This window comes from Engystomops pustulosus, chromosome 7, assembly GCF_040894005.1.
Source record: "Engystomops pustulosus chromosome 7, aEngPut4.maternal, whole genome shotgun sequence".
Lineage (NCBI taxonomy): Eukaryota > Metazoa > Chordata > Amphibia > Anura > Leptodactylidae > Engystomops > Engystomops pustulosus.
In genome coordinates this window covers 169,820,695-169,832,708 of record NC_092417.1, presented here as the reverse complement: position 1 = coordinate 169,832,708, position 12,014 = coordinate 169,820,695, and the positions used below count along the sequence as shown (strand labels likewise).

At 42.4% G+C, this 12,014-nt stretch overlaps 1 protein-coding gene across 2 annotated transcripts in view; it reads right to left on the bottom strand.

The window, feature by feature from the left end:
- Positions 1 to 12,014, bottom strand: part of SLC6A5 (solute carrier family 6 member 5) — a 48,381-nt gene that overhangs the window by 21,231 nt on the left and 15,136 nt on the right. For both annotated transcript variants that reach the window (XM_072118934.1, XM_072118933.1), the window contains exons 6-9: positions 9,798 to 9,939; positions 9,217 to 9,349; positions 4,640 to 4,774; positions 1,162 to 1,265 (exon numbers count right to left, since the gene is read on the bottom strand). In XM_072118934.1, the coding sequence (XP_071975035.1) occupies positions 1,162 to 1,265; positions 4,640 to 4,774; positions 9,217 to 9,349; positions 9,798 to 9,939 (514 nt within the window). The remainder of the gene's footprint in view (positions 1 to 1,161; positions 1,266 to 4,639; positions 4,775 to 9,216; positions 9,350 to 9,797; positions 9,940 to 12,014) is intronic.

Genomic DNA, 12,014 nt, shown 5'->3' with positions numbered 1-12,014 from the left:
CAAAATTTATAAATGTGAGAAAAAAGCCAGAAATACAATATTGGCGTAATCGTAGTGACTCGTAGTGAAAAAAAAATCCTAACCCTCCTCCCCAAAAGATGGGCGCTCCCGAATAGTATCACTGAGAAAAGCATCTCATCATTTATCATTTTATAGCTCAATAAAAACCTTTACATCTTATAAGGCAAAAGTGGCTTCTGCAGACCCCACGTCCCTTCTACACCCGCTGCGCCCCAGTAACAAGCGCCAGTAATGGGGGATAGCCCTGGCTTTGGACAATGACGCTTTTTTGTTGTCATCAAAAGTATCCTATCGGTATCAAGTATACTTTTCCAGTATCATGCTCAAAACTCTGTTATTGGTGCAACCCTGTACACAATTATGTCACCACTAGGTGTCACTGTCTCCTAAATCTAGAAGTTGTGGTTTCATGATAGTCCAGGCTAGAAACAGAGATAGATAGATAGATAGATAGATAGATAGATAGATAGATAGATAGATAGATAGATAGATAGATAGATAGATAGGAGATAGATAGATAGATAGATAGATAGATAGATAGATAGATAGATAGATTATCTATCTATCTATCTATCTATCTATCTCCTATCTATCTATCTATCTCCTATCTATCTATCTATCTATCTCATCTATCTATCTCCTATCTATCTATCTATCTCCTATCTATCTATCTATCTATCTATCTATCTATCTATAGATAGATAGATAGATAGGAGATAGATAGATATGAGATAGATAGATAGATAGATAGATATGAGATAGATAGATAGATAGATAGATAGATAGGAGATAGATAGATGAGATAGATAGATAGATAGATAGATAGATAGATAGATAGATAGATAGGAGATATATAGATAGATAGATAGATAGATAGATAGATAGATTATAGATAGATAGATAGATAGATAGATAGGAGATAGATAGATATGAGATAGATAGATAGATAGATAGATAGATAGATATGAGATAGATAGATAGATAGATAGATAGATAGATAGATAGATAGATATGAGATAGATAGATATGAGATAGATAGAAGATAGATATGAGATAGATAGGAGATGGATAGAGAGAGATAATAGATATATATTGAATTTTATAAAAATGTATAGAGTAAAATGAATATAAAGCACATACCGGTACAGGTTATTGTGGAATTTGTTGTAAGATGATAAGGTGATCAGCCCTCCCCAGGCTGCGGATAGAGAGAAGAATATCTGTGTAGCTGCATCTTTCCAAACCTTCCAGAAAGAATATAGAATATATTACTAATATATAGATACAAAGGAGATAGATAGATATGAGATAGATAGATAGATATGAGATAGATAGATAGATAGATATGAGATAGATAGATATGAGATAGATAGATATGAGATAGATAGATATGAGATAGATAGATATGAGATAGATATGAGATAGATAGATATGAGATAGATATGAGATAGATAGATAGATAGATAGGAGATAGATAGATAGATATGAGATAAATAGATAGATAGGAGATAGATATGAGATAGATAGATAGATAGGAGATAGATAGATATGAGATAGATAGGAGATAGATAGATAGATAGATATGAGATAGATATGAGATATGAGATAGATAGATAGATAGATAGATAGATAGATAGATAGGAGATAGATAGGAGATAGATATGAGATAGATAGATATGAGATAGATAGGAGATAGATAGATATGAGATAGATATGAGAGAGAGAGATATGAGATAGATAGATAGATAGATAGATAGATAGATAGATAGATAGATAGATAGATAGATAGGAGATATATATGAGATAGATAGATAGATAGATAGATAGGAGATAGATAGATAGATAGATAGATAGATAGATAGATAGATAGATAGATAGATAGATAGGAGATAGATAGATAGATAGATAGATAGGAGATAGATAGATAGATAGATAGATAGATAGAAAAAGGAAAGTTTAGAGCAGCACAGCAACTCCGGTGGGTGCAAGTCCGTAAGTCCCCAGGCAGGGGGACTGCAATGTAAGGTTTAGGAAGAGGCAGCACTCCAAAAGGTAATTTCAAAAAAGTGGGGTGTCTTTATTCCATAAGCGACGTTTCAGCTCCTTACGAGCCTTTTTCAAGCATGGTGACCATGCTTGAAAAAGGCTCGTAAGGAGCTGAAACGTCGCTTATGGAATAAAGACACCCCACTTTTTTGAAATTACCTTTTGGAGTGCTGCCTCTTCCTAAACCTTAGATAGATAGATAGATATGAGATAGATAGATAGGAGATAGATAGATTAGATGATACATATTAGATACACAGACATAGAAGTTGAATAAATAGATAAAACCATAGAATTATAAGACTCCCTCTATTCCCTGGGATTTCCTGGCTTTGCTGTGCGGTTCTGGGTGCGGCTGCTCCAGTGTTTGTTGCTGACATGGCGGGAGACCCGGGTGATGGTAAAACAGAGAGCGATCAATAACGCAATTTAAAAGTAGATGATAGGAGCGTTTCTAGCGCCATTCACCCGGGAGTATCAGTCTCTGGATACTGTGATGTGTTACTAACAAACTGCTATGTGCAGAAGACCCTGAAGGCAAAAATGTGCACAGGACCTTCTCCTGAGGAAGGACCTGTAGATAAGGTCACATGACCATGTGTGCACAGATCCTGGAGACAGAAGGCAGAGTTGTAACGCAGTGATCTGGGTTCTGGGATGTGAAGGTATTTGGTGGAGGTGTTAGGAGAAGTCATCATGGTGGTCTGGGCCAGATGAAATGAAAGCACATATCTACACTCAGAGGAGACATCACTTGCGAGTTATAGGATGAGCCCCTATGCCATCAGTGATTACTGGACACTGTCAGTATGCAGGGAGCCACAGATTGGGAGCTCAGTTTGGGAAGGAGACCTGGCACATGGTTGTAATGGAGCACATTAAGGGAAATGACTTCACTAGATCAAATGGTGTCATTGTGGTTACTTGCAGCTGACACTATACATCTACATGTAGTGAGCTCCCCCTAGTGGTGGCTATAGGCAGCCAGAGCATTGAGCTTTAGCTGCAGGAGTCTGCAGGAAGCCAAAAAAGAGAGTGATTCCTAGTGAGTACTGAAGATCTTCAGAGCCATGATCCCCCCCCCCCCCCCCCCCCGTTATGGTCTCTGCCAGAACCAAGTGCAGTGAGTTCCCCTTTGTGTTGGCTAGAGGAAGCTAAAGACAGAGTTGTGGCTATAGGCAGCCATATCAGTAAGCTCCCCCTGGTGGTGGAAGATCTCCAGAGCTGTGAGCTCCCCCTAATGGTGGTTGCAGATCTTCAGTGCAGTGAGCTCCCGTTAGTTATGGTGGTGGAAGATCAGCAGATCTGTGAGCTCCCCCTAGTGGTGTTTGTAGGCAGCTAAAGCTCAACCCCCCTCCCCAACTGTACATTGGTGACTGCAGATGTCTAGTACAGTGAGTTCCCCATTGTGATGACTGCAAACCTCCAGTGCATTGAGCTCCCCCTAGTGGTGGCTGTAGATTTTCAGCGTATTGAGCTCCCCCTACTAGTGGCTTCAGCTATACAGTGCACCGAGCTCCCCCTATTGGTGCCTGCAGATATTCATTGCAGTGAGCTCCCCCTATTGGTGCCTGCAGATATTCATTACAGTGAGCTCCCCCTAGTGGTGGCTTCAGCTGTCCAGTGCACTGAGTTCCTCCTAGTGTTGGATGCAGATCTCCCTTGCAGTGAGCTCCCCCTAGTGGTGGCTGCAGATCTCCAGTGCAATGAGCTTCCAGTAGAAAAGGCTTCAGCTGTAAAGTGCAGTGAGCTCCCCCTAGTGGTGGCTGCAGATCTCCAGTGCAATGAGCTCCCCCTAGTGGTGGCTGCAGATCTCCAGTGCAATGAGCTCCCCCTAGTGGTGGCTGCAGATCTCCAGTGCAATGAGCTCCCCCTAGTGGTGGCTGCAGATCTCCAGTGCAATGAGCTCCCCCTAGTGGTGGCTGCAGATCTCCAGTGCAATGAGCTCCCCCTAGTGGTGGCTGCAGATCTCCAGTGCAATGAGCTTCCAGTAGAAAAGGCTTTAGCTGTAAAGTGCAGTGAGCTCCCCCTAGTGCTGGCTGCAGATAACCATTGCAGTGAGCTCCCCCTAGTGGTGGCTGCAGATCTCCAGTGCAATGAGCTTCCAGTAGAAAAGGCTTTAGCTGTAAAGTGCAGTGAGCTCCCCCTAGTGCTGGCTGCAGATAACCATTGCAGTGAGCTCCCCCTAGTGGTGGCTTCAGCTGTCCAATGCAGTGAGCTCCTCCTAGTGTTGGATGCAGATCTCCAGTGCAGTGAGTTCCCCCTAGTGGTGGCTTCAGTTTGACGGTGCAGTGAGCTCCCCCTATTTGTGGCTGCAGATTTCCAGTGCAATGAGCTTCCAGTAGAAAAGGCTTCAGCTGCACAGTGCAGTGAGCTCCCCCTAGTGCTGGCTGCAGATCTCCAGTGCAATGAGCTTCCAGTAGAAAAGGCTTCAGCTGCACAGTGCAGTGAGCTCCCCCTAGTGCTGGCAGTTGGCACTTAGAATGATATTATTGATCATGGGAATAGACTGGGCTCTCCTCTACATGTATATAGTGTATACTCCTCCATATTACATTACGTCTATACTCACCATGGCATCTTTAAGCTTCTCCCACTTGGGGGTGATGAAGTACCAGATGCCGTCTCCTGCCCCGGGTAAAGTTACACCTCGAATGAGGAGGATGATAAGTACCACATAGGGGAAAGTTGCTGTAAAATACACAACCTAGATGATAAAGTAAAACTGAATTATTATACGAGATGGGGGGGGGTGGAGGATGGAGGTGACACAACAGCATGCGCCACCATGACAGAGAACAGACCGCACAGATCCCAGAGAGAAGACACAGAACCTGGAGAGTCCAAGAGATCGCCACCACCCCTGCCACTGTATCACCAGCTCCACACGCCGCCTGCTGGCCAATGCTAGCTACTACAGCTGGGGCAGATAGTGCCACCTCCTGGAGGTGAATCCTAATACACACAACCTATAGGAGAATTTGGGGGTCTCCGGGGGTGACGGAGCGCTGGATTCAGTGGGAAGGGTGCAAAGTTTTTTGTAACCTGCGGGAGCACCTGGAATAAAAGAGACATTACGACAATCACAGAAATCCACAGAAAGCAGAGTGACACAGGAGGCACGGGGCCACAGCACAGGACACCAAGAGCCACACGGAGGAGAACTTCTCCACACCTAGGTCAGAAACATAGACGGAGGGGTAAGTGGGAGGGGTCGTGACTACTGCCACCTAGTGGGTCCTCTGTGTATCTGCACCTTGTGTTTTGTATACGGTCAGAGCAGTTGTGTCCTCCCCCCGCCTATATATAGTGTATGTATATTCCATGGCACAGCAGAGTTGAGTTTGTCATCACTAAATTAAACTTAAAGAGGATATGTGATCACTGGGACATCCATCAGTCATAGGAATGGGGGGTCCCAGCTCCCCTGTCTGTATAGATTAAGGTTGTGCAGGGGCCCCGTCATAGCTGAGTATAGTGCACAATTACATCCATCCCATAGACAGGGGCAACAGGGCACAGGTCACTGTTTCTGATTGTGGGAAATCTTCTATCAAAATCCATCCTGATAAACCAGGGACACTTACTAATAGATCCAGGCACCGGGACTGTGATAATTTTTTAATATTTGTTATCCTTCCTTCTAAAATCAACATTTAAAATTATACTCATGAGCCACAAAGGCTCTTTTGGGTGTTACCAGAGCTCCTCCGTACTGAAGCTTCAAAGGCTATTACACTGTTCCACCTTTTGCTCCCACAGCACTGTTCCCAAGTGCTTTTGAACAGTGTAACAGCCTGTGAAGCTGCAGCATGGATCATTAGCATAATTTAATAGTTGATTTTAAAAATATAAGAAGATACCACAGTCACTGTGCCTGTATCTATGCGTAATGTCCCTGGTTTATCAGGATGGTTTTTGATGGTAGATTTCCTTTAATCTTTGTTAAATGAAACTTTACCCAATTTATAGAATATACTTAGATTTCAATAATTCTCTTCTTGCTGTCAGTGAATAAAAAATTTTCACTTCCATTATGAAGCTCAAACTCCAAACCCTTAGCTTGTTCAAAGACAAGGGGATCTGTAACAGTGTATCAGCCTGAGAGCCAATAAAGTATCAGCAACACCTGCACTGATACATTGTAACAATCATCAAGGTCTGAGTGAAATAGTTTTATTCACTGACATTCTTTGGAGATATTGAAACATGAATGGATGAAAATTATTGTATGAAAAGTTGTAGAACTTTTAGAAATTATCATAATTAATTTACTGTGGACAAACCCAGTAAAATGCAGCTGTCCCTGTCCGGAAATCATCGTATTGGATTGTTTCCAATCATAGTTTAACTTAAAGTACAATTTGATCGCCATATATGATTTGATACTCCAGTCACATCCAAAGCAGCATTTAAAATTCAGGCTGATAATACTGGATGTAACTTCCGCTTCTCAATACAACACAATGGACAAGAGACGTGATGGGTGTGAGAGAGACACTCAGAAGAGATCTTACATCAAATCAGCAGAATTATAAATGCAGCTCTGGATGTGACTGGAGTATAAGATATGAAGTAAGTGGAGATGTAATATGTCATTTGAATAGTGTTGGATAGTATATAGATATCCTCTGATGGCCCTGTGGGTGTTGCGTGTGGTGGGGGCAGGGGGACACGAGGACCACCTTCCTTGTAGACTAACCATGCTCTGCAGACAACATTCCAGTAACTAATATGGCGTCATTCCAAAGCAGCCAGGAAAAACCTGAAAAATGTGCAAAGTTAATCTGAGCAGAGGAAGACACTGCGAATACGTTACTATTAGCCCTGGGCAGTAACACAGACTGGACAGTAGGTGGCGCCCTGCACTACCCCGGTTATACCAGCAGTGGGTGCCAAGTGTTGGCCCTACACTAGCCATTATTCAGTACTCCTCACATACCAGCATTCCTCTGGAATACCCAAATATGACGCTACATAATGTATTTATTTTGTATGTAAAGGGAACCTGTCAGCAGGAATGTCATTTCTAGCAGTTGACAGGTTCCCGTAGCCTATGCTTATTTTAAAAATGCCCTTCTCAGCATTCTGAATACTGTCACTACTTCATAAATATTTATTTCACATTACCTGGTTCCCTGCCAGCAGCATGTGGTGACTCCCAGGGGCCGAGGGGAAGAAGGCGGCTGCAGCCTGTGTGTACATGTCTGAGTCTCCTCTACTCCACAATCATCCATGTGGATGTTGTGGGGGAGAAGAAGAATACATGAGGAGACTGCGACACAGGCTGTAGCTGTCCTTCACTCATCTGGGACCGGCCACTTGCTGCTGGAGGGGAGCCAGGTAATGTGAAGTAAAGTTTTATAAAGTAGCGTCACCACAGTGCTATTTTTATCAGGGGACAGGTTGCTATAGACAGAGTACAGTATATTCCAAATATGTTTTTAAAAAATATCTGTGTTATATGGTGTTTGAAATAAAGTAAGTGAAACTTTAGCTCCCTGCCAGATTCCTGAGCTGAGTCCCAGAGAGGAAAATTTCAAATGACAACTTCTGCCTGCTCTGTAATATATTCACTGCTCTCCTGGTCGCTCCTGGCTTCTCCCCCTTCCTCTCCATCCCAAGTTCTCTCCTTACACTCAGATGCCAGAGGGAGAGCTGACACGTCATTGAGGGAGGGAGAGGAAAGAGCCAGAAGATCAGTGAATATATTGCAGAGCAGATGGAAGTTGTCATATGAAATCTTCCTTTCTGGGACTCGGCCCCGACATCTGGCAGGGAGTCAGGTCAATGTTCACATACCTTATTTTAAACACCATAACACAGACAAACAAAAAAAACATTTTTGGCATATACACTACTTTGTCTATAGCAACCTGTTCCCGGGTTTTAAAAAAATAGCACTCTGGTGATAGGTTCCCTTTAAACTATTTATTTTTAAAAAAGGGAACCTGTCACCAGAGACATCATTTTCACTAGACATAGGTTGCAAAAGTTTATTACCCCTGCATTGTAAAGATGCATTTGTCCATTTTCTGTGCATTTTCATTACAAATCAATTGTGTTTTCTAACTTTGGCTCCCTGCCAGGATCCTCTGCTGAGTCTCAGGGGTTGGGCTTTAGTTTGGATGCATTAAAAAAACATGTTGACTGGTCTGTGCTGCAGAGTCAATCCTCAGCTCTCAGCCCCCACCATTCTACTCGTTTACAACCCCTCTGTCCCCGACTGATGTCAGCTCACCACACTCCCTGTGTGAGTGAAGGAGCAGGAGGGAGGGTTTGTAAACCAGCAGGAAGGTGGGGGCTGAGAGCTGAGGAGTCAAGTCAAGATGTTTTTTTAATGCACCCAAACCAAAGCAACCCCCATGAATCAGCACAGAATTCTGGCACCAGGGAGCCAGGTGTAATAGGCTTTAGTGAAAATGAGGTCCCTGGTGACAGGTTCCCTTTAAGAAGGATTTCAAAATGTTCTGATACTTCAACCCTTCTGGATACATAGAATGACATATTTAATTCTGGCTGCAAAAAGCCACCACTAGATGGAGCTCCTTTCATACAAATTCATAATTTGAGCTCCCCCTGGTGGTGGCTGCAGGTAGGCAGAATTGTATAATGTAATTCAGTGCCTATTCAGAGGGTTTGGAGCTTTGTATCAGGAAAAAGTAAACTACTACATAAGTATATTATGAGACCAATCAGTTTTAAATTTTGGCCTGACGTATGGAATTAAATGAAAGTATCATTTAAAGGTATAATTTAAAGGGGAAGTGGCCACTTCTGCAAATCTCACAGGGAGGTCACCCAACTTTTCCAGGCTCCTTAATATCAGAGCTATGTATGTCTCTGGGAAAGTAGAGTGACTCTTCTAATTAAATACTTCCCAATTGTCCCATTTCTTGCAGAATATGCAAAAACACAGACCTTAAAGGGGCAGGACTTATGTAAATTTGCCCAAAATAGGTAAGTTTCATTAGAGTTTCTGTATGAATAAGGGGTCAGCTATGAAGGCTACCAGTATTCACACCTACATTTATCATTGTAGTTGGAGTTACTCTTTAACAAACAATTACAATATTTATCATTAATATCTCATTATTTTTGAAATCGCTTTCATTCCCGCTATTGTCCTCTGGTGTCATCTGCTCCTACCTTTCCGGACGTCTTGATTCCTTTGGCCAGTGATGCATAGACAATGACCCAGGCCAGGAAGAGGCTGAAGACCAGTGGCCATCGGATTTCACCCGGATACTCGATGCCGGCAGAGATCTTCAGCATATTATACCTGAGATAATGCGAAATTACATATAATATACAGGGGGCGGAGCTATTCCACCAGAAGGGTCCTACAGCCCCCACCCCTCACTCTGTGTCCCCTCCATATATATAACAGTATATGAATATATATCAGTATAACTATGTATCCAGGATACAAAAGGAAACAATTTTACAAACTATGTGCATCCATGGTAACAGACTACAAATAAACCCAGTGTAGTCTGATCCTCCCAGTCTAGTAATACAAAGAAACCGTCAGCAAGATGCTTTTATTCTGTAGTTATGGGAACTCAACACTATTCTGCATGGAATAGAGGGAAGGAGGACAGTAATAAGGATGCACAATCATTGCCCAATGTGAAAGGAAACCTAGCATCATCTGTAAACGACCCTGCTTGCTGATGGTTTCCATAACTATACTGATAGTATCACAAAGATAGAGAAGAGAGTCTTACTTGAAGTACTCCTCACTGCCGCTGACAAACGTCTTGTTGGCGTGGCTGGTGTAGTTCACCATTGTCAAGTTTGGATAGGCGGTCATACAGAACGTGCTGTTCTTGATTTGAATTTTTGGGTGGTCCCCAATGAGACAGGAATCTGCGTGGATATGATGTATGGGGAAGAACAGACATTTAATAGGAAACTGTCAGCAGGTATAACCATATAGACTGCAGCCAGTGTATTGTCCCCGGAGTGTAATCAGACCTTTGTGTATGTTGTTAGTAGCATAAGGACTTGGAAATACAGATTTATATTCCAGGATTGTAAGCTACTGGGGATGTGTCCTCACACTGCTGTGCTCTGTGTTAGTTAGTGTTAGTTACAGTCCCGGTCAAGATGTGTAATGATACTTTTGTGTGCCTTGTTAACAACAGCAGGACTGGGAAATACAGAGTTATGTCCCAGGTTTGTAGCTTCTGGAGGTGTGTCCTCACACTGCTGTGCTCTGTACTCTCAGCAACAAGTGTTAGCTATAGTCCTTGGAAAGATGTGTAATCATATTTTTGTATGTGTTGTTAGTAGCATAAGGACTTGGAAATACAGATTTATATTCCAGGATTGTAAGCTACTGGGGATGTGTCCTCACACTGCTGTGCTCTGTGTTAGTTAGTGTTAGTTACAGTCCCGGTAAAGATGTGTAGTGATACTTTTGTGTGCCTTGTTAACAACAGCAGGACTGGGAAATGCAGAGTTATGTCCCAGGTTTGTAGCTTCTGGAGGTGTGTCCTCACACTGCTGTGCTCTGTACTCTCAGCAACAAGTGTTAGGTATAGTCCTTGGAAAGATGTGTAATCATATTTTTGTATGTGTTGTTAGTAGCAAAAGGACTTGGAAATACAGATTTATATTCCAGGATTGTAAGCTACTGGGGATGTGTCCTCACACTGCTGTGCTCTGTGCTCTCTGCAACAAGTGTTAGGTATAGTCCCTGGAAAGATGTGTACTTTTGTATGTGTTGTTAGTAGCAGAAGGATTGGGAAATACAGATTTATATTCCAGGATTGTAGCTACTGAGGGTGTGTCCTCACACTGCTGTGCTCTGTGCTCTCTGCAACAAGTGTTAGGTATAGTCCCTGGAAAGATGTGTACTTTTGTATGTGTTGTTAGTAGCAGAAGGATTGGGAAATACAGATTTATATTCCAGGATTGTAGCTACTGAGGGTGTGTCCTCACACTGCTGTGCTCTCTGCAACCAGTGTTAGGTATAGTCCCTGGAAAGATGTGCAATGACACTTTTAATGTGTTGTTAGTAGCTGCAGGAAAGGGAATTACTGAATGATATCCCAGGGCTGTAGCATCTGGGGGCGTTTCCTCACACTGCTGTGCTCATTACTCTGCAGCCAGTGTTAGCTACAGTATGTGTTCTCATACCGTTTGTATGTTGTACTGTGAAATATGGATTTATATCCCAGGATTGTAGCATCTCCTGCTGTGCTCTTAATTCTCTGCACTAAGCTGGATGTAAAGAGCTAAGAGCACAGAAGTGTGAGGAGGACCTTCACTAAGGAGGAGGGGACATTTAAAGTAGGAGGAGGATGCCCAATAACAGTGAAGCATATAAATAAGTGTGACTATTCAGTAATTTTTTAAAAAAAATATTTAAATTGCAAGTATTATATTTATATAATATTATATTCTCTCAGATCACCTTAATATAATGTAATATTACCATATGCTCCACACTGTATATCATATACCTTTACAATTTTACAAGCTGAAAACAGAATAAACAACAAAAAAATTTGAAAATTAACCCAATGGAGATGATGTATTACATAGACTGGCCACAAGAGGGAGCATGAGGGTCATTTTAACAGATTACAGCTTTAACATGTCCTGTATACTGAGCCTCAGCCTCCAGGAGTAGATAACACAAGATCCCTGCATCAGTGCAGTGCTATCCTGCTGAAAGAGGCCACGGCCACCAGGGGGCGACCTGGAATACAATACAGGATGTAACTCAGGATCAGTACAGGATAAGTAATGTCATGTATGTACACAGTGACTGCACCAGCAGCAGAATAGTGAGTGCAGCTCTGGAGTATAATACAGGATGTAACTCAGGATCAGTACAGGATAAGTAATGTCATGTATGTACACAGTGACTGCACCAGCAGTAGAATAGTGAGTGCAGCTCTGGAGTATAATACAGGATGTAACTCAGGATCAGT